The 23830-nt window shown below is 42.4% G+C and overlaps 1 protein-coding gene across 1 annotated transcript in view; it reads left to right on the forward strand.

Annotated features, from left to right (window-relative positions):
• The first annotated feature begins 18050 nt into the window (after positions 1-18050).
• Positions 18051-23830, forward strand: part of DPY19L1 (dpy-19 like C-mannosyltransferase 1) — a 99599-nt gene continuing 93819 nt past the window's right edge. The window contains exons 1-2 of the mRNA XM_048839070.2: positions 18051-18638; positions 19657-19725. Coding sequence (XP_048695027.1) covers positions 18329-18638; positions 19657-19725 — 379 coding nt within the window. The 5' untranslated portion in view covers positions 18051-18328. The remainder of the gene's footprint in view (positions 18639-19656; positions 19726-23830) is intronic.

A 23830-nucleotide genomic window follows, 5' to 3' on the forward strand; every position in this document is an offset into this window, starting at 1 on the left:
TCCAGTGATGTTAAAGGTCCAGCAATCACACAGCAATCATTTCTTGAAACTAGCATTTTGTTCCCCATTTTCAGTCATTAGAACATAGGAATGGCAAAGCTGGGTCAGACCAATGGTCCATCTATCCCAGTATCCTATCATCTGACAGTGGCCAGTGCCTCAGAGGGAATGAACAGAAGAGGGCATGGGTGGTGGGTATCGTAGGCAAGGGGAGGCCATGCCTTCCCAAACAGCCTATGGTGGCTCTGCCCCCAGGCCAGCTTGCCTCCTGCAAGGACTCGGGCTGCCAGGGCAACTGGTGGTGGGCCATGCTGCCTGCCCGGCACTCTGGGGCTAGCCACCTGAGCACCGGGACTGGAGGCCTCCTGGAGCCCCGGGGCTTGGGGTGCAGCAACCGCGCTGCCCACCTGCCTGAGCGCCAGGGCTGGGAGAGCTATGGCCACGCTGCCCAGGGGCTATGGGCGCTGAGACTGCGGTGCACCGATGCTGGGGCCTTGCCTCCCCACCCCCAGCCGTCTGGTGCTGGGGCTGGGGTGGGGGGGCGCAGTGGGGTTGCTTGGGGCTCTTGTGGGGGCGGGGGAGGGAGGAAAGTGGGCAGAAGGGGAGGGGCCGGGGTTAGCTTCCCCAGGCGGCGGGGTCACCAGCTGCCCATGGAAGAGGGCAATAATTGAGTGATCCATCCTATGTTGTCCAGTCCTGGCTTCTAGCATTCAGAGTTTTAGGGACACCCAGAGCATGAGGTTGCGTGTCTCACCATCTTGGCTAGTCGCCATTGATGAACCTATCCTCCATAAATGTATCTAATGCTTTTTTGAACTCAGTTATGCTTTTGCTCTTCACAGCATGTTTGGCAACATGTTTCACAGGTTGACTCTGCATTGTGTGAAGAGATTTTTGTTTTGTTTTAAACTTGCTGTCTATTCATTTCTTTGGGTGATCCCTGGTCCTTGTGCTATGTAAATGGGTAAATAACACTCTCCAATTCATGTTCTGCACATCATGGCAGGGATACCCACCTGGGAGTCGACCTCCTTACCTTTCTCTCCTATGCCACATACAAAGTTCCTATTGGAGATTCTGGCTGAATGGTTAGGAGATAACGTTGAGGCGTCCAGATCATGGATGCTTTGAAAACCCACACCTAACCCCTACAATGGAAGGTGCCAGCTAACATGACCAGCAACAAGGAAATATGAATAGGAGCAACTTTTCCCCAAATTTTATGAAATTTTCAGTGTTTCACAAGAAGCTTCTCATGTTTCTTCCTGCAGCAAAACTACTACAAGATTTTGTTAGCCTCAGCAGGAGATACACACCACCTTTGTGTCACGTAACCCAGCCCCATAGAGGATCCCATGCAGGCATTCAACAGCTATTTGAGGACCTGGGTAGGCAAGTGGCTGTGCCCGTGGACCTATTATTGCACTTGGAGAGCTCCTGTGCAGCTGAGCTTCAGTGGAAAGAGCAGGCTTTGCCCTTAATGCAAAGAATCAGCATATAGTCCAGACACTGAAGATTATTTTAATTATTCTTTGGTTCTTTGGGCCATTTCATAATTTCTATCTGAGGTTTCTAGAGTCAGCTAGATACTCACCAAAATCACCTTCATGTACCAGGGCATCTGTGGATTTTCAGGTTGGTTTATTTTTTTAAGACACCATTTGCATCTGACTCACCGAAGTACAGCTATAGAAAAAATATTTAATAACTACACGTAATAACATTTTAAAAAAAGGAATGAAGTGCAATGGATCAGTCGTGAACTCTATATTCAAGTCCTGAGTCAGTGAATCACTTAATCATGCCTCAGGGCTTAATGTGAGCCATACTCCTTCCTCAGACAAAACTCACACTGAAGATATGGGAAGAGTTTCAATCATATTGGTTCTTTTTTAAAATCTAAACTTCAGAGCAAATTTGTTAAAGCAATATTTCACAAAAAGGGCAGTCTTGTTTGTAAAAGAAGATGTGAAAAAATGAATTGAGAGTTTTTTAAACTTGAGTTACTGGAAAAATGAGTCACCAATGTGAATCTCACGAATGGAGACTTTCACCAAAATGGAAAAAATAGGCAAAAGTCCCCAACTGAGAGAAGGAAAAACCCAGATTTTTACCATACCACTATGGAAATAAATCAGAAACACAGCATCAGAGCCAGTGTTTAGTGTGAATGTAGGTGTAGATACTAAATTAAGCAAATAACATGCCATTCCCACAGGAATACTTTTGCATGCCAACAGCACATAAATGTGTACTCAGGGAAACTGGAAGGCAATGGAGACATTTATGTAACAGAGTCATAAGAAAACAGTGGGAAGAAGAAAAATTACAGAAGCCACATGATTATAAACAAATTGTAAGTTGTCTAAAGAAGACAACAGTAGCCCATCAAGAAGACTTTTATAATAATGTAACCTGAGAAGAACCAGGGCATGCAACAAAATTTTAGTTGCACCAGTTATCATGGCTCTGATTCAGCAAAGTACTTAGGTTCATGCTTAAGCTGACTCAAGACTCAAAGGCAGGAAAAACTAACCTTTACGAACCTGATTCTGAAAGTTACAGTGTGCTGGTGGATCCCTATTGATTTCATTGGGATGCTGCACAGATGCAGGGGTCTGCCTGCATGGAGTTATTTGCAGGACTGCAGCCGAAATCAATGATTCAAACACACAAAGATAATTAATGGGGCCAAAATAATGGCTTTCTATCACATCCATGTTTCACAACATGAGATGAGCACGCATCCAGTGGAGAGATCATTCATACAGACAGAAATACAAAGAGCCCCAGAAAAGGAAGTAGAGAACTGTATATCATCTTAGTTTAAATAATGAAAACCATAAGAATTAATAAGTGCAACAAGATGTTGCAGATATGCAGAGAAAAGAAACAGACCCCTGCAAAACATCCACTAGCAGAGTACATGAAATAAATAAGTTTAAAACAAATAATGACTTCACTTTTGTTCTGTTCTAAATGTCACTGATGTTGAATTAATGGCATATTTTTGTAAATAGATTTCTCACGTGAAATGACTTTGCAAACACAGTGCTTACAAGAGCATATGGAAGTAGTGAGGAGATTCTAAGTGTTTTGTAAAAATCTTACAGACCATGCTGCACTTAATTAGGGAAAATAATTCTTAAAGAATAAAGACACTTTGACAGAGAAGACAGCAACCTGATTCTCAATGAAGAAATTGTTCTTTGTTTATGTAAGACAAAAGTACAGCTTAAAAGGTCTCTCAGTGTCTTTTCTGCAGCAAGGAAACCTGTTCATGAAAAGTAAGTGTAGCTTCAGCTCTTCTTACTGGGCTTCCAGCATAACAATTCAAAGAGCATATGAGTTGGTTGATTTACTTTGCTTGACCCATGGTCACATGACTCTGTGATCCTCTATAGTTCTGAACTGTTGTGACACAGGAAGCTAATTTTGAATCTGAATTTGAGATGGCTACAATAATCTAAATCTAATCTATAAACCAAAACGTTTCATTTCAGAATTAAAGCAACATTTTCAAAAGCACCCAGTATTTCCAACTCTTGTGATTTTTTTCCCAAGTCTTGTGATATTTGGTATGTTTTCTTAAAGCTGCAGCTGCTGGAACCAAGACTTTCAGTTTTCATTAAAAACTAAATTTCTAGCCTCACAGGTGTAGAGAAACGCTGGAAAATGTGGACCACATGCACCCTAAATGTTCAGAAATGAGAAGGCAAATAAAAGTACCCCCAATTTATTATTTTTTAAATCTTGTAATTAAGATAATCTCATGATTTTTGGGGGGCCCTGACTCATAAGTTTTGAATGCTTGGGATGCCAGTGCTGAAGTAGAAAGGGTTTGCTGATGTAGTTCAAACCAGTTTCCTGAACAAAATAAGCTATATCAGCAAAAGAATTTTTTCTCTTACATGTCTACATCACTTTTGAAAATGGGGTGGTAAGCTCCTAAGTCACTTAGCCAAGTTTGAAAATTTTGCGTGTAGTCTGCATAGTAACAGTTTCTTTATAATATTGCGATATACAATATAATAGAAAAATTATACTAAACTACAATTTTGTTTTTTGCAATATGTGTCACAATAAATGACTGTTTTAGTGTTCTTGTTTGTAATTCTAAAACTTATAAACAGTAGGAAATAAAATCTTGGTATGGCATTTTTCCTTCCCTACTAATGTTTTCAAATTAACAAGTGCCCCCTGAAAAAGAATGAATACATCCTTTTAAATTACTATATTGTGTTTATGCAGTGTAATTGTAGCTGTGTCAATCCCTGGATATTAGAGAGACAAGCTGGATGAGATAGTAGTATCTTTTATTGGACTAAGAAAAGGAGTACTTGTGGCACCTTAGAGACTAACCAATTTATTTGAGCATGAGCTTTCGTGAGCTACAGCTGAAGTGAGCTGTAACTCACGAAAGCTCATGCTCAAATAAATTGGTTAGTCTCTAAGGTGCCACAAGTACTCCTTTTCTTTTTGCGAATACAGACTAACACGGCTGTTACTCTGAAACCTTTTATTGGACTAACTTCTGTTGGTGAGAGAGAGAAGCTTAGAGCTCTTCTGCAGGACTATTTATTTAACAGACTCCCAGTGCCATCTGCTGGTTGCATAATGCCATTTTCACATGTAATGATTACTGACAGACCTACAGAGGCAGTGGAGCATATATTATGTGAGCTCCATGCACAGGGGATTAGGTGTGCAACTCCTATTTTTATTTTAAATTTTATTGTACACTGTTCAAGGAGGAGAGTGGGTAAAATGTGTGCAAATAGGGGTGTTCCTGCACCTGAGCTCACCAGTTTATTACTTTAAAGACTAACAGATTTATTTGGGCATAAGATTTTGTGAGTAAAAAACCCACTGCTTCAGATGTATGGTACCATGCAAGGCACTGAATTTAGCCATATGAAGTGGAAATCCATCAACTTCATGAAAAAACTCACACAGATACAGACAGACATGTTTTGGAGACTGTAAACAGGCAAAGAAGGCAAAACATTTTTTTCCAGACAAAGGGGAAGGCAAAGACCACTTTGACTCAGGTGTAAACCGAGCCAGGTGTGACCAGACACAGAAAATGGGCTATTCATTTGTATCAGAGACTTCAGGATGATCATTTGCATCGAAGACTGCAGGACAATCATTTGCAATGTAAATCACAGGAGACTGCAATATTAACATGGCGTCAGCTCCCTGGTGGGCAGAGCAAGCTGAGCTGAGCTGAGTCCCCAGGAGAGCGTCCTGATTTTGAAGTCAAAGATAAACTTTGGGCGTATAAGGAACTTTGGGGCTCCATCTCCTGAGGGAACAAAGAAATCAGCTCTTTGATTTTGTGATGGCTGGATCCTGGCTGGAATAGCCAGTCATGCTGGAGAATGCTAGTGACTTGGTATGAGAAAGCAGTTATGTTAGGTAAAGCTATATCGTGCTATAATTGTTTTAGGCTCTGGAAAGTGTGTTTGATGCTGGTGATCAGGTGCCAGCTCATGTGCTTCTAAGCCCCCTGAGTTTAGGTAGTGACTGATCACTGTTCCTAGCTCTAAGGGTCTCAGGCTCACTCCCAGCTGCAGGCCCCATGCCTAACACCTTTGTTGGGCAGGGGGACCATGCAGTCCAGCCAGCTAGACCTGGTACCCATGCCTCAGCCTTCCTAAGACCCCCAGTTGATTAAAGCCATTCTCCCAGAGTGATGGAAAGTGGGTCAAGTTGTTTTCAATAATGAATGTAATAAATGGGGGCAAGAAAACCAGACAAAGAAACTAAATTAGTCCAAACAAAAAGACACATTGATATAATTCAAGGACTATGCTGAAATCATGCTTAGCAAAAACAGAAGATGTGGAACCAGCAATTAATGAATGAAAATTGGTGTGTCAAATATGAGGCCTAATTGATGAACAAAATAATAAGAGAATGGGCTATTGAAACCATCACTCCCGTTTTTGGGTCCTTACAGAAGGAGACTTTGGGGGGATTATTCAGAAGAACACATGGAGACTAGTAGAGCGAGTTTCACCCTCAGGGCTGCCACCCTCACCATTTCCTGGGACTCCAGACCTTCTTCTTCTAAATCCAGAGAGATATCCTGACCAGACCAAGCTAGAAAGAGGGACCCAGATGACATCACCACCCTTATCAGCTCCCGCTGAATCCCAAACAGCACCTGAAATGAACTGGGATCAGACTTTAACAGCAGCAGCAACAACAGTTTCATCTCATCTCAACTAACTTCTCTTTTACCCAAAAGGAGAGTTATTACCGTCTTTGACACCATCTAAGAGACTGTCTAACAAGGGGGCTTTTTCCTTCTAAAATTCTCTGAGCAGTGTAGTTAAGCCAACTTAAGTCCCTGTGCAGACAGTGGTAGGCTGACAGAAGAATTCTTCTGTAGGCCTAGCTACTGCCTCTCAGGGAGATGGATTACCTACATCAACAGGAGAATCCCTTCTGTCAGCATAGGTAGTGTCTATACTGAAGTGCTGTAGCATTTTAAGTGTAGATAACACCTAAGTAAATGAGATGTAGGTCTGACATATTTGAGATCTGACTTCTATCCCAGCAGTGCTTTATATAATGTCTCAGCTATTTTCTTTATAAAAGCTGTACAATGTTAATTCCCTGCCATTGAAGCTGAGGTATGAAGTTTAGTCAATTATAATTGCTATGAGTGAGGTGCGTACAAATACTCAAAGAAGTCAGATGAGTATTTTCCTTAAATATTTTCCTTTGTTGGTTTAATTTAAAGTAGCTGCAATTCTGGCAAAGCATTCTTACTAGGTAGCAAATAATCTCCCCCCCAACATCCCATTTTCTGGACAGTAAAAAATTGATAATGCTCTTCAAGTCAGGTACATAGTCACATGTAAATGTGTCTTGAGACAGATATGGATGTTTTGTCCTAGAAAATTTTGTATGCTCCTACCTGATTTTCTTTATTGAGTACATTGTCTCAAAAGCTGCAGCACTCTGTTTTACTTGTAAAATGATGTATAACACAGTCTCAGAAATAAAGAGGATGCCTTTATCAGGAAAGCTCACGAAAGCTCATGCTCAAATAAATTGGTTAGTCTCTAAGGTGCCACAAGTACTCCTTTTCTTTTTGCGAATACAGACTAACTCGGCTGTTACTCTGAAATTTACCAGGAAAGGGCACTCTAACTTCAAAAGAGCCCCTAGAAAGCAGCCAAAAGGCTCTTTGTGATAGTTTAACAGTTCTGTCTGTCAGAGCTCATCTGCTGAGGCATTGACAGAGATTATCTCTGCTAAAAGAAAACAATAGATGTTTGGTTCCCTGTGGTTCAAGAAATTGCTTTATTGGTGGGAGAAAAAGAGAAAAGGCTGAATAGGCAGTAAATTGGCAGACATTTGGACTTCATAAGGATAATAAGTAAGCTAATTGTTCCATTTAGATACCATAATGAAAGTGACAAAAGTGAAAATAGAAATGTTGTTCAGACAGCTTTTTAAGTATATGGGCATAATAATTTTTGCAACCTGGCTCTAAGGCTTTGAATTTTTCAGGTCATGGGACCCATAATGAAATAATCAGCAAGACAATCCAGACACAGACTACCAGACTAGTGAAAAAGATAGAGGGTATTTGTGGTGATGATGGATGAAACTGCTGACATTAATCATCAAGAACAAGAGTTCAATGTGTGTTTGATTTGCAAATAATGAATGGAAGGTAGAAAAAGTATTGTCTGTAGTCATAGTAACTGAGGCAAAAGCAGCTGCACTTTGCAATGCCTGGATCAATGTTCTTGGAAGGCCAAGATTATGATAGAATCATAGAAATATAGGGCTGGAAGGGAGATTGAGGGGTCATCTCATCCTTCTCCCCATGCTGAGGCAGGACCAAGTATACCCAGAGCATCCCTAACAGGTGTTTGTCTAACCTAGTCTTAAAACCCTCCAATGCCACAGGGATGCCACAGTCTCCCTTACTAACCTATTTTAGTAATTAAGTATCCTTATAGTTAGAAAGTTTTTCTTAATATCAAACCTCAATCTCCTTTGTTGCAGATTATGATGATTACTTCTTATCCTACCTTCAGTGGACATAAAGAACATTAGACCATGGTTCTCTGTATAACAGACCTTAACATAGCCAAAGACTGTTATCAGTCCCACTTCAGTCTTCTCTTCTCAAGACTGAAAATGTCCAGATTTTTTAACCTTTCCTCATTGGTCAGGTTTTTAAATTTTTTTTAAATCATTTTTGTTGCTCTCCATTGGACTCTCTCCAATTTGTCCACATCTTTCCTAAAGTGTGTTGTCCAGAACTGGACACAATATTCCATCTGAGGCCTCACAAGTGCTGCGTAGAGTGAAATAATTACTGCTTACTTATGACATTCCTGTTGATATACCCCAGAATGATGATAACCTTTTTTGCAACTGTATCACATTGTGCTGCAATGAAAGAACAACGTGCAACTTTTAAAAGTTGCATATACAGCATAGAAAATAAGAATACATAACAAATGTATATAACAGTTGTACAGATTTGGATTGTTTCCCCCTACTCTGTCCTTAATTTGTTGATTGTCTTAGCTGCCACTCAGTTCTCCCCCACAAACAAATGGAATTGAGAGTAGTGGTGCCTATTCATCTCCCTGTGATGGTCTGACAATATCCTGAATAAATTTTACTGAATTAAGTTAAACCTTATTGAATTAAGTTTAATACCTTTGGGGTCCATTGTATTAAAAATGTAATTGTGTATGTGTTATCATATGTACCTTCTCTAGCAAGCGGGGATGCTAATGTAATTTCTCCAGTATGAACACTTTGAGGCTACTCCCCACCCATGGAGAGGTGTGCATATATTAGTTCAAACTGGATTCTCCAGGGACCAACAGATAAAGAAAGGATATTTGGATAAATAGCATGGTATTAAACTGGTTCAGAGCTGCTTTCTTGACCCAGCAAATGGACAAGACCCCTAATCCTTAGAGAAGGATTGGAAGGATTTGCCCTACAGAGGCCCATAAGACTGGGTGTTTTTTCTGAGCTGTGGCTATGATGAACTTGTGACCACAAAAGAAACCTCTTGAAAGGGGTTTGGAAGGACTGTTCCAGCCAGAGCCCATGTTAGGGTTGGCGTGATCTCTGGTAGGCTTATTAGGATGTAGGTCTTTTACTGTTTTTAATATGTTTTCTCTGGAGAGATTTTACCTTAATAAAATAGGCTTGTATAGAAGAACTGTGTGGTATTTATAACTGTTGACAATCCCTCTGTTACCAGTTTATGAAGAGAAAGCAAGCAGGTGTGCTTGCTTAGCCTGTCTCTCTGCTGGGAATGACACGATGAAGACCGGGAACTGTGCAGGATGGAAATACTCTGGCCGGAAGGGAGTGAGGTGCCAAGAAAGGTAACAGTTGAGGAGCTGGAAGCCTGGAGCGGGTGCCCTTGCTGGCCCACCAAGGGGAAATACAGGTGCAGTTGCCCTGAACTGTGATACTCCCAGACTACTTTACTTGTGTGTTGTATCCTACTCTGCATCTTTTTGTTGGTTCCTTGTTCGTTGTAGATTGTAAGCCCTTTGAGGTATGGACTATGCCTTATGATGTACTGTGCCTAGCACATTGGAGCCCCAATCTTAATTAGGGTCACCAGTAACCCCCACAGTTCAGATAAATAATATCTTCTTATCTTTTGTATCCATGGAGCTTCAATGAAGCTCAGTGAAGCTACTCAATGACTTAAATGAAGTTCCTCCTGATTTGTACTGGTGTATGTGAGTGAAGGGACAAGTGTGTTCCCCCTTATTCTAGGTATGTTGTTGGATTTTTATAGTTTAAATTGTTTTGAAATCAGCTTAGCTAAAGGACCATGTGGCTCTTATTAGCCTTTTGGACCATTTGTATTTGCTGGAATCACTATTTTTAAAAAATCAACTTTGGATTAAAAAAAAAAAGAGGTTCCATCCAACATTACTTCTTGGGAATCCCAGAAAAAACATGTAATGATTGGTAAGCCATTTCAAGACAATAAGATGCAGCGGGCATTGGATCAGGTACAGGAGCAGTACAGTACAGGTGCTGCTCAATTTCGACTGTATAGAAGAATGACAAAAATGTCATCTTGCTCAGATCTCTAGAGTCTAGCTGTTGTAACTTGCACAGTTCCCCACTGTAGATTATTATATACAAATGCCTTGAGTCTGCTGGTTATATCTGCTTAATGTGAATACAATTTTAGCAAGCTGACTATTACTAAGACCAGGTTTTAATGGTGTCAGTCGAGCATTAGAAAGACAAAGTGGGTGAGGTAATAAATTTTATTGGACCAACTTCTTTTGGCGAAAGAGATAAGCTTTAGAGCTACACAGAGCTCTTCTTTAGGCTAGTAGAGCATGACATTTCTACAAATTTGGATACTTAATGCACTCACAGATCCATTCAAACCCTGAAAACCTGACGCTAAATAATATTTTAATATATAAAGAGCTTAAATGTAGAAAATTCATTGACACGTATTTCAGTCAGTTTCATTTCCAGCTTTCATCCATTAGACTTGATTTACTACTGCAGGTTAGGGTGCAAATTACACCTGCAGTAGTAAATCAAGAGGGGGATTCACCCTCCAGGGAAAGATGCTAATACAGGGAAATACAATAAGTGGTATTTTCCCCAGTTACTCTTTTCTTGACTACAATGGGCTGAATTCATTCCTGGTATAACTCTCCATTGATCAGTGTGGTTGCACCTGGGAAGAATTTGACCTAAATTCTATAATAGCTGGAAAATCTGTGACTCAGTGGATTTTCATGCTAAAGGTTAAGCCTGTTTTATTTACTCATTAATTGAGAAAAACATCAGCTGCAACCCACAGATGAATTGTTCTTGCAGCTCCGGTTTCAAAAAGGTTGGAAGTCTGGATCAGGAAGAGCATAGCTGGGTGGAGGATCCCCACACAGAAGAACTAGGGACCACTCAACTTCTAAGCCAGGTAAAATCGGTACAGCCATCTTTGTATTATTATTATTATTAAGGATATTACAAGATAATTGGGTAGGTTTAGCCTATCACTCATAGATTCATAGAATTTAAGGCCAGAAGGGACTATCAGATCATCTGGTCTGATCACCTGAATATCACAGGCAATTAAATTTCACCCTGTTACTCCTGTATTAAGCCCAAGAACTTGTATGACTAAAGCAAATTTTCCAGAAAGGCATCCAGTTTTGATATGAAGACATCAAGATATGGAGAATCCACCATTTCCCTTGGTAGTTTCTTCCAATGGTTAATCACCCTCACTGTTAACATTTAGTGCAGTGATATGCAAACTGAGGCTCAGGAGTTGCAAGTGATTCTTAAATGTGTCTCCTGCAGCTCATGATATTAAAACACTGATTTAATTATTAGCTAATCTAAGTTATTAACCATCTACTATGTTATTAAGCAACTGTAGAATTTTTGGTCTGTCATTTTGCTGTGAGAATATATATATGTATGTAAATGAAGCAATGAATTCCTGAGACTATGGCTCTTTTAGGTAATGTTGATAGCTAGTTTGGCTCCTGAACCACTGAGGTCTGAGTATCACTGATTTAGTGCCTTATTTTCAATTTGAATTTGTCTGGCTTCAGCTTCCAGTGATAGGCTCTTGATATGCCTTTCTCTGCTAGGTTAAAGAGACCCTATAGTACCTGGTATTTTCACTTTGTTAAGGTACTTATACACTGTAATTAAGTCACCTACAAATTTTCTTTTTGATAAGCTAAACAGATCAAACTCATGAAGTGCACTGTAAGGCATTTTCTCCAACTCTCATTTGTGACTCTTTCCTGCACCTTCTCCAGTTTTCAACATTGCTCCTTAAACCATAGACAACAGAACTGTACATCATGTGCCAGTATCAGTCTCTCCAAAGCTGGATATAGAAGTAAAATTACCTCCCTCCACCTGCCCTTTTTGCCACAGCATTGGATTGGGAGCACATATTGATTTACTTGTCCACTATGATCCTGTGGGACAGTGCATCAGTGCAATGACTCTCCCTCTGGACAAGCATGGCACAGCCCTTAGGCTCACATAGCCTAGCAGGACTGTCAGTCTATTCGTGGTTCTCAGGAATCTAAAAACTCGTTCTTCACTCCCAAGTCCATCAGGGGGTTAGATGAGGAACTCAGGCCCACCCACTCCATTGCCTTCCAGCTCAAGACCCTCAAGCTAGATAAGTAGGTTCAGTGTTCTTTGACTCTGACAGTGCCCTAAGCATCTTTCTACATTCCCCTGAGTTTCTGCAGACTCTCCAGCCTGTCTGTCAGTTCACTCCCTTCTGGGCAGCTCTTTAGTAGCTTGCTGGCAGGGGTTCCTTTCTCAAACCTGCTCACTCCTCTGGTAGCCACCCATAGATGGCCGGTGACCCAGCGGTTGAGGGAGGCTAGCCCCTGTCCCCACTCCTTGTGTCCGATGCCCTGCCCCTTCCCCTCCCATTCTGTCCCCCTCACCCGCAGGAGCCCAGAGCACCCTCCAGCCCCAGTCCAGCGCTGGGCAGCCAGGTAGTGCGGTGTTGCACCCCCAGCCCTGGTGCACCAGGTGGCCAGCTCCAGAGCACCGGGCAGTAGCCCCGGAGTGCCAGGTGGCAGCGCCCCCACCCCCAAAGCACCGGGCAGCATGGTACGAGTGCTGGGCGGGCAGTGCGACCCCGAGTTCCTGAGGGAGGCAGACCAGCCAGCCCAGCCCCAGCCAGCCTGGGCCAGGGCAGAACGCCAGGAACTACAGGAGGAGGTCTGGGGGCGGAGTGTGGGCAGGGCCACACCAGGCTGTTTGGGGAGGCACAGCCTCCCCCAGCCTATGATAACCGCTGCCCACCCCATCTGTCTGCTTCCCAGCCCTTTTTTTTCCCTCCCAGCTGCTGTGAGACTGCCAATCGGCAGTGTCTCACAATGCCTGTATTAACTCTTTGGTTGCCGGGCTAATGTAGGGTACATACACCCCCTGACAGACCCCTTAAAAGCTTTTTAGAATCGCTGCTTTCTGGATACACTCCCCTACTCTGTAGATGTATAATTTTGTAATTTGTCTATATTAAACACATTTTGTTTGAATTGGTCCAACTTAACAAATGATCCAGATTGCTCTGTGTAACTCATCCTCATCATTATTTATCATTCTGACAATCTTTGTGTCATTTACAAAATTTATTAGTGGTGATTTTATCTTTATTTCCAGATAATGTTGTACAGTGTGAGGCCTGGTACTGATCCCTGTGAAACCCCATTAGAAACAGCCCCATCTTATAAGGATTCCCTAATGACAGCTACTTTGGGATGTCATTTAATGTTTGCTTTATTGCTATTGTATAGTGCTAATTTTAAAATCAGAATATTGTGCATTGCTAAGACAAACACCTTACAAAAGTCTATTGCATCTAAGTAATTTCCTTTATCATCCAAACTTGTAACCTCAAAGAATGAAATCAGTAATTGACAAGACCTATTTTCCATAAAATTATATTGACCAAAATTAATTATATACCGTTCTTTTAATTCTTTATCAACTGAATCCTATATCAGTATTTGAGTACTTTGATGTCAGGACTGATTTGAGACTGATGTCAGGCTAACCAGCTCATAGTTACTTGGGTCATCCTACTCTTCCTTTTTGAATATTTGCACATTACATGCTTCCAGTCTACTGGAATTTCCCCCAGTATTCAAAGATTTATTAACAATTAACACCAGCAGGCCAGCGATCTCTTCAGCCAACTCTTGGGTCTTGCATGTAAGCAGGGGTGATGGATTCTTCCTAAAAGTGTGTGTGTGTGGGGGGGATGTATCCTGCTCCCTCTGTGGCCCCACACCTGTCCTGCCTCTTCCATGGAGGCCCATCCCCCAGCCAAGCCAGAAGGCGGACCTGGAGCCAGGTCATGCAGTCCAGGCCCCTCCACCTGCCTGGGGGGCCAAAGACCAGCCCCCACCCCTCCCAACACAGGTGAAGTGTCTGCAGCTCCCCACAGCTGCCTGCACGGCTCTTACCTTGACCTGGCTCCAGCTTCTGGCCTGGGAGTGGGGCCTTGGGGGCCAAAGAGCCATAGCTGGGCCATGGTAAGAGCTGCCGGAGCAACTGTGGGGAGCTGCAGATCTCCACCTGCCCTGTGTGGGGACTTGGGGGGTGGAGACATGGGCTGGGGGGCTGCTTTTGGGCCATTTCACTCCCTTCAGGATATGAACAATTCCAATTGATTTAAAGAGGAGTTATTTGTATCCTGAAGGGGAGAATTGAACCCCAGGTGAATATGTAAGAGTGTTCTGATCTCTGCTGTCACAAATATACATAAAAATTGCATCTCTCTCCTATCACTTTTTAAATAATAATTGTGGTTAGATCTATCGACAGATGGCTATTACTTTATTTAAAAAAAATCTGGCTCCCATTTGAAGCTGATGGAATAGTGAGAGTGAGTGTATGCCAGCAGGCTGACTCAGAACACCCTCCAGCTAGAGGATTCCAGTCCTCTTTTTATCATGACTTCAATTTTAATTCTTCAGAATAGCACAATGTCAATTGTATCAGACATGTCCTTTTCCCTTCGACCTAGTCAGTCTTATATAAACTGGGTTCTATCCCCTGACCTAGGAACTCCCGCAGGAGTTTGCTCCTCCCTACAATTCAACTGAGCTACTTGCTGGTTTTTATGAGGACCAGGAGATCTGGTCAATAGACAAACATAGCTATGGTTTAAGGCAAACCAGGATGACAAAAATCAGATGACAGGAAGAGTAGAATAGAATTTCACAATATTCTTTTTAGCTGTTTGGTCTCATAAATAGCCTTGTTTTTATTTCAAACAAATCAAAATGCTTTAATTATTTTTCTTTTGTATAAGCTTCATATCTAATAAGATGCAGCCAAAGGGCAGAGAAATCTATCTTTTGTGTTTGATTACCACAAGTACAATTTGGAGAAGAGTTTATTTAAAAGCTTAGGCTTTAAACAAGAGAAATCATTTAAAAGTCCTGGATTCCCATTTCTTGTTCCCCATCTCCTATGGTACACACTGCATAGCATATAACCCATATCAGCAGTTATCAATGGACAGATAAATGCATGTGCGCAGAGCTAAGAACAAACAAGAAGTGGACAGAGATATAGGGAAGAAAGGACACAAGGATTGCTGCAATCGTCCAGGAGGATTTTTACCCCCTCTTCGGATACCCCTTACGGCACAAGAAACGTAAGTCCTTAGCACTATCTAGGTACAAATTTAAGAATAAAGAGCCAGGTTGTTATTCTGGGATCTACTATGGCCCCATAGACTGCTGTGGCAGTACATAGGAGCTGTAAAGGGCCTGGAGCGAGCAAACAGAGTTACCCCAGGACAGACATTGCATACGGAAGCTGCAGTGTTCTCTATGTTGCCTTTCCCGTAAGCTCCAGTGATGGGTTTGTTGGGGGCCACAACTCTAAGGTAATTCTGGGTCGTACTGTTGCTCCTAGGCTGGGCTGCTTAAGTTACATTGTGGGCCTAGAGCAGTCCAGAATTGGATGTGCATATATCCGCCTTTGCTGCCTCTTCCCTTTGGGCAGGAAAGTTCATGTTGTGCCTCTAAATGCTGCAGCAGAAAACTGCACTCCCAGCTGGTAAGTAAACTGGTGGTCTCCAATGGTAGGGTCTGACATAGTGTATGGCTGGAATTGGGGTGAGGGTGTGAAAACAGGTTGCATGGGAGAATGGAATGATGGGAGGGAGGGAATGGAGTGGAGCTGAGGCTGGAGGGCCAGGTGTGGGGGACTGAAGCAGACAAGAGAGCTAGAAACACCACAGAGCTAGGCAGGAGGTCCAGAGTCTGACATGGAGAGGCATGGGTTAGATCAAAGAGTTGCAGAGCAGAGTGAATTACTGCACCCCTTTGATGTTCAGATGAGCGAGGGGTCCAGGAGGGCCCAACACAGGGAAGACTCCAGTTGGCATTTGCCCACTATTAAATCTGCTGCTGCCCATACGCCATCTTTTCCTTCTCTTTGAGTCAGACCCACTGTCTTTTCAATTGTCATGGAAACCTCTGGTCCCATGTTCCTTTACTTATTAAAAAAACATTGCTACCCTCCCTCTCCCAAATATTTTCCTGCTATACAAGAAAAGAGTTGTTCAAAGTGTGGATGCAGGGAGTGTGTGATTTTGAAATTGACACACAGGACTACGAACCAGGAGAGCTGGAGTTCTGGCTCTGTGATGGATTTCCTGTTTGACCTTGTGTAAATCACATAACTTCCTGAGGCCTCACTTCACCCAGCTTCTCATCTTAATCTTTTTACTATTTTTATTGTCTTATATATTTTTTTAACTTACATTATCATTGTATCTTTTATAATTTACCCTTTACCTTGGTAGCTGAGCCTGAGATGCAATTGTTTACTCATGCTGCTGATATTATCATGCATTGATGGAACTTATTGATGAACAATATGATGTTGAAACTCTGAATTCCAACATTAAGATTCCTAAAAGATACTCAGGAAACAGGAGAAGCACATGAAAATTGCAACTGTTTTGTAAGTTTTAGGTTGCAAAGCTGCTGATGTGGAAGGAGAGAAGTGCAGGAACCCATGAACAATGTAGGAAGAGAGTCAAGAGGAAAGACAAATGCAGAGAAAATTTAGAAAACCCAGAAGCAGAAGGATACAGTAGAGAGAGAAAGAGGGGACTGGAAGATAGACTGAACAGAGATAACATACAGAACAGGACCAAGGAGTGTAAGTGGTTGGAGTAGACGTAAGTTACAGGACAGACAATAATCAGGGACCAGAGAAAAACAATGAAAGGAATCTGGGGGAGAAGCTACAGTAAAGGGATATGTATTCGTGGGTGGGGGCCCTGCCCTGTGTTCTAATTAATTATTCTAAAAATGTAAATTAAACAATATAGATTTTAACATTGTTTTCAGATCTGATACAATTTGGCCTCAGTAGTCCCCTGGTCAGATAAGCACAGTTGGGATGTAGAAGGAGAGTTATGCTGCAACACAGTCTCCTATGACAGTAGTGCCGTATTTGCGCCTCTAGAGAAAGAGGAATTGTAATTCTTCCTAATTGTAATTATTGGTGTAGGAGGTGCAGTGATAGCTGTTGTGATTTACTTAAGAAGACTGATTTAGAAAGCTGTGAAATAATATTTCAGGTTCCAGAGGTACACGTACACAACAACCAGACAGACATTATGTGGGATTATTCCTGTTTCCATGCAATCAGTTATACTGTGTGCCGCTGTTATGCTACTCTCGCCATCCCCTACAAAATGAAGGAGTCAGACTGCTTAGTAAAAAAGCCTAGAACTCAGATATTCTTTAATACAGTCTTCTGGTACCCCAACAAGTGTCCCAGTCCTACAGCACAGTGCAGGCTATAAAGCGTTCTCTAGATGTGACAATTTGCATGAGTGAGATTTTTTTTTTAAGAGAGTGAAGCTTAAAATGACTCACTGAAACCCATTTGAAAAAAAAAAAATCCTTTGCCATGAAAGCCAGAGACTTTAAATCCTGGTCCAAACTCTTAGCTGGTGTAGCTCTACTGATTTCTTTGGAGCTGTGCATATTTACACCAGTTGAGCCTTTGGCCCTCAGAAACCGCACAAAGATCTCAAAGCTGTGGGAGGACATAACTAGGCTGTTGCAATCGCTGTAACAAATGATCACGTAAACCACAGCCAGCCACGCAGCGGAGGGCCAGGGGAGCCATCTCCGTTGGCTGGGGGGCAATTGACAATTTAGCTCCGGGGAACAAAGCGAGACTGCCCGCCCCCAGGTGACATTTAAAAGCAACCTAAAGCCTAAACCGTCCCAGTTTATTGAATCACAGAAAAGGGTTTAACGAGATCCACCAAGCAAGAGGGAGCCAGGAAGAGGGGTGGGGCAGGAGGAGAGGGGCAGCCCCGAGGAGGGGCTCATGGCAGCCAGGGGACCTGGAGAAGCTTCCCAGCAGCCCGAGCGAGGCAGGAGGCTCAGGGGAGCAGAAGGGGCAAAGGCAGGAAGAGCCGCACGGGCTGTCAGGGTCAGAGCAGCGAGGGGTGGAGCGAGAGGAAGGCGGGGCAGAGCCGTTGGCCTCGAGGGCGGCGCGCGGGCGGGCCCGGCGTCCGGCCGTTGCGGTGACAGTTCCCCGCAGAACGCCCGGTGCCCGTTGCCGGGGAGGGAGCGAGACTCGGCCCCGGCGCCCCGCCTGCTCCACGTGGCCTCCGGGGCGGAGCCGGCGGCGCGGCCCGGGCCAGCGCCGGCGATTGAGATTCGGCAGGGCAGGAGCGGCGGGTGACCGCCCCGGGGCGTCGCCCGTAGCCCGCCCCGCCCCCGCTCGCGGGGACTATGCGGAGATGGTCGTGCAAACCCGAGGCAGACACAAAGAGTCGCCGCTCAAGCCGCCCGGCGCTCAGCCGCCCCCGCCCCAAGCCGCTGGGGCGCCCCAGCCCGGAGCGAGCCCTAGGAGCGGCCGCGGGCTGCAGCAAAAGCAGCCAGGCAGGCAGCTGTCCTACGGGGCCGGCGCTATGCGGAAGGGAGGAGCCGGGAGGAAAGGAGCCAAGAGCGAGCCCCAGAAGCCCAGCCGCCTCCTGGCCCAGAGGGTGAGGGCGATGCTGGGCCTGGGCCAAGAGGGGTCGCTCCGGGACTGGAGACACGGGCTCCAAGGTGAGCGGGATCGCGGGTGGGGCGGGGGGGGCTGTGCACAAAGCCGCTTCCATCTTGTGCCCCCGTTGGGAAGCGGGGTTAACGGGATTTGCTCCCCTCAGGGGGCATCAGCCTCGGGCCCCCTCTCCTAGCCACGTCTCCGTGCTCCTGTCCCCAGCACACTGGGGTGCTGCTGGGCCGCTGCTGCCACAGCCACCCTCCCCGACAGGCAGCGCAGCCCCTGGGGCAGGAGAGGCTTTAACCCCTCCCCCCCCCCACATGCCCTGCTCGGGGAGCGCTCCCCGCTGCCCAAGGGCCGCTGGCAGGGTGGAAACCAGTTTGCCTGAAAATTGTGTTTCAGGGTAACCCTCTAATTGAAAAAGTAGGGGGGAAACGTTTCTACCCCCCCCCCCCCCGTATATTTAACGGGAGTTGACAGCAGTCAGAGGTGTGTGGTCAGTTTCACTGTTCCAGCTCTAGAGTCAATTGCCCAAGGAGAAAGGACCCTGGAAGTAGTCGTGAGGAAGCAGGAGAAAAAAAACCTTATAATGTTGAAGGTTTTTATGAAAACAATACAGGACATCACACACCATTTATACAGCATCAGAAACTACATCTTTTTTAAAAAAACGTTAATTTTATTTAGCCTCATTGCTGTTGGGATAATCTACCTGGCACTTGACTGTGCCTTGATGAAGGACTGGGGGGTTGGTTGGTTCAAAAGAAAAAAAGTCAAAACTTTATGCTAGAAAGTTGTACAATTCAAATGTAAAGCTATTTTGTTAAGTATTCTCTTTTTTGTCCAAAGCGTTTTTAAGGCACTCTGTAGAAATAAAATATTTATTGTAGTCTTGATTTTTGTTTTTAAATAGGTTTAGTCACTCTGTATCCAGTTTATCTCAGCTCTTTTGAAGCTAAGTCAAGGTGGCTGTAGAATATTAATGGTGCAGCCTGAGAACAGTCTCTTTAAATGAGCTTGCTTTTCATTGTTTGAAGTTTAAAACTAAATACTGCTAAGACAGTTATTTTCTTTTTACAGTATTTATTGAAGGAAAAGGGGCCTTCATCATGAGAGCAGATAGCAAGATATGGTTCACTTTTATCCTAGGTAAGGAGACAAACATACCAGTTCTTAAGGTCTCACTGCTTTATAAAAATGTACTATATCAGAGTTTGTCTGGAATGTAATTTAGGGGGGAAACCCTCATGCTTCTTTGCATGTTAGTTATCATTCCTATTGCATTGTGTGTGTGTGTATCTCTGGTGCCTGTGCACGCACAACCACTCACTCTCACAAATAAACATCTAGGATGGGATTTGCAATAATGTTTAGTGGTAAAGAGTCCTGTGGCACCTTATAGACTAACAGATGTATTGGAGCATAAGCTTTCGTGGGTGAATACGCGCTTCGTAGGATGCCACAGGACTCTTTACCGCTTCTGCAGATCCAGACTAACACAGCTACCTCTCTGATGCTTGACAGTAATGTTTAGTGTTGACTTAAATGAGAGCACAGTTAAGCCAATAATAAAATCCTTTATGCAAGCTAAAATACAAATTAAAAAAATGTATTTGACTGATACTTGTTACTTTTTATTAGGTGTGCATATATGTATGAACATGTGCATATGTGTGTACACTTCTGATTTTTCATAATTCCCTAGAAATGCACCTGGAACTTGTAATATATTACTAATTATTCAGTCAGTTAGATCTTTTGATTCTTAACATTCAAACATTCTCTTCCCCTAACAACTTACACAAATTATTACTCTGTTAGTGTACGAGTTCAGTATGTAACTTTGGAAAAGGAGGGGGAAATAGCCCCATATTTTTCAAATTTTTTAATTTAATTTATTTATAACGCCATTGTCCCAGGACACTTGTGGGAGAAATTAATAACTGGCTGAGGTTAATGGTCTAAGATGGAAGTTTAGGGTGATCAGCTTTCTTTTAGCCAGTCATTATTTTCCAAGAAATGCCCTGGCTTGTGACCTTTATTGCTTCAATACCGTAATCTGTGGAACACTTTGTTAGTTAGCATTATTAGCTTAAGAGCATTTAAATATATGTGGATATAATATCAAACTTATTATATTTTGGGGGAGGAGAGGAAGATGATTCCTTGACATACTATGCTTATGAGACAAAAATTAAATTTATTGCCACACTACTGGAAATCATTGTAAAATACCTGTTTGCTATGTTAAATGAAAATGCTGGATCTTAAAGTTAAAGTAAAATCAACAAACATCAAATTATTTATCTGTTAAATATCTTTAATCTTATTTTAACACCAAATAACTTCAATGTATTGTAAAATTTTGGGTGATATTTACTGATATCTCCTAAACCTGGCTAGATTCTAGAAGAAATTGTATCAGAGAAATAGGAAGAAATTTGCTATTTTTATAAGTTATTACGACGTAATTGATAAGTAAATTGTCAATAAATCGTTTCATTCACCAATGACATACAGCATCCTCTTAGACTGAAACACAACTGTTGTTTAAAAGGCTAAACAACACTAAACAACCAGTTTCAGGCAGGAATCGAATACTTTGTTCAGCTGAAATTTCAGAGGGGATTTAGGTAGGCAGAATATTATTTCCAGAGCTGAAATTTGGCCGTGACGCCAGGGCTAACAAGTGAATGGGTCCAAGTATAAATGTCATACCCATTTATTCCTACAGAATATAAATCCATACTAATGTAAATATGTGAGGTTTACTTCAAAATCTGATTTAAAATGTGAACATTTGACAAAAGCTTGGTTTACAGTTTTGTTGGTTTAATTTTGTAATCTTAATCTTGAAAGGGCCAGACTTTCAAAAGTACTGAGCACTGACTGTTGGAGTGAGATTTTTCACAAGAGCTCAGCTCCTATTTAGGCACCTAAATGAAGTTGCAGGACTTCTAAAAGTGCTCAGCATCCTGCAGCTTCAATTGTCCTTTCTTTGGAAAATCTGGTCATTTCATTTAGATGCCTCACTGGGAGCTGAACTCTTGGAAAACCTCACCCAGTTGAATTTTCAATAAATCTTTATTTAGTGAGCCTAAAAAATAGTTCACCTTTATTCTTTTGTCATAATTAAGTTTCAAGACAGAATATAACAAATTACAATATGATTGCTATTCCTTCTTGAGTTCTTGAAAGCATAAGTCATTTACCAGTACATTTTGACACTTGTATGAAGAAATCTCAGCCTCTGTTCTGGAGGCAGATCTGTGCCAAATGTTGTGACTTAAGAATGGCTTCCCTTTTCAATAGTACTTCATTCCCAAATCATATTTATGCTTGGATGCTAACATGTTTATGCTTGAATGCTAGTATGCCATTCAAGTTCTGCTGCAATAGAGTCCTTTTACATAATTATTTCTAAATCTTGAAAAAATGTGTATATGTGCTTACCGTTAAGCATGGATGTTGTCCCATTAAGCAACCAAATAGTTCTGTTGAGCTCAAAGATTTAGTATGTGCATAAATCTTTGAAGAATGGAGCATTGGGTGTTTTTTTAATATTCCAAATAAGAGCATTAAAAGCACTACAACAGGAGAACATAAAAATGGCCATACTGGGTCAGACCAAAGTCCATCTAGCCCAGTATCCGGTCTTCCAACAGCGGCCCATGCCAGGTGCTTCAGAGGGGATGAACAGAACAGGTAATCATTAATGGTTTACCCCTGTCACCTATTCGCAGCTTCTGGCAAAACAGAAACTAGGGACAGCATCCCTGCCCATCCTGGCTAGTACCCACTGATGGACCTATCCCCCATGAACTTCTTTCTTTTTTTAACCCAATTATAGTTTTGGCCTTCACAACATCCTCTGGCAAAGAGTTCCACAAGTTGACTGCATTGTGTGAACAAATACTTTCTTTTGTTTGATTTAAACCTGCTGCCTATTAATTTAATTTGGTGACCCCTAGTTCTTGTGTTATGAGAAGGAATAAATAACACTTCCTTATTTACTTTCTCCACACCATTCACTATTTTATAGATCTCTATCTTATCCCCCCTTAGTCGTCTCTTTTCCAAGCTGAAAAGTCCCAGTCTTAAATCTCTTCTCATATGGAAGCTGTTCCATATCCCTAATATTTTTGTTGCCCTTTTCTTATCCCATGACAGCTTACTTTGCTTAAGAGCCTTTGATGAGGGACCTTGTCAAAGGCTTTCTGAAAATCCCCACACACTATATCCAGTGGATCACCCTTGTCCATATGCTTGTTGACCCACTCAAAGAATTCTAGTAGATTGATGGGGCACGATTTCTCTTTACAAAAACCATATTAACTCTTCACCAACAAATAGTATCAGAGCGGTAGCCGTGTTAGTCTGGATCTGTAAAAGCGGCAGAGTCCTGTGGCACCTTATAGACTAACAGACGTATTGGAGCGTAAGCTTTTGTGGGTGAATACCCACTTCGTCAAATGCAACAAATAGTGTTCATCTATGTGTCTGATAATTCTGTTCTTTACTATAGTTTCAACAAGTTTTCCTGGTATTGAAGTTAGGCTTACTGGCCTGTAATGGCAGGGATTGCCTCTAGAGCTTTTTTTAAAAAAAATTGGCATCACATTAGCTATGCTCCACTGATCTGCTACAGAAGCAGATTTAAATGATAGGTTACATACCACAATTAGTAGTTCTGAAGGAACTCAAATGTGAAATTGTAGAACTCTTAGGTGAATACCATCTGATATTGGTCACTTATTACTGTTTAATTTATCCAATTGTTCCAAAACCACCTCTAATGACACCGCAGTCTTGGACAGTTCCTCATATTTGTCACCTAAAAAGAATGGCTCAGGTTGAGGAATCTCCCTTACATCTTCAGCTGTGAAGACCAATGCAAAAAATTCCTTTAGTTTCTCCGTAATGGCTCTTCAGTGCTCCTTTAGCATCTCGATCGTCCAGTGGCCCCACTGGTTGTTTAGCAGGCTTCCTGCTTCTGATGTATTTAATTTTTTTTGCTGTTACTTTTTGAGTCTTTGGCTAACTGTTCTTCAAATTCTTTTTTCGCCTTCTTAATTATATATTTACACTTCATTTGTTAGAGTTTATGCTCCTTTCTATTTTCCTCGAGAGGATTCCACTTTTTAAAGGATGCCTTTTTGCCTCTAACTACTTCTTTTACTTCATTGTTTAGCCACAGTGACACTTTTTTTGGTCCTCATATTCTGCTTTTTAATTTGAGGTATACATTTAATTT

The sequence above is a fragment of the Caretta caretta genome, chromosome 2, assembly GCF_965140235.1.
Source record: "Caretta caretta isolate rCarCar2 chromosome 2, rCarCar1.hap1, whole genome shotgun sequence".
NCBI classification, from domain to species: Eukaryota; Metazoa; Chordata; order Testudines; family Cheloniidae; genus Caretta; species Caretta caretta.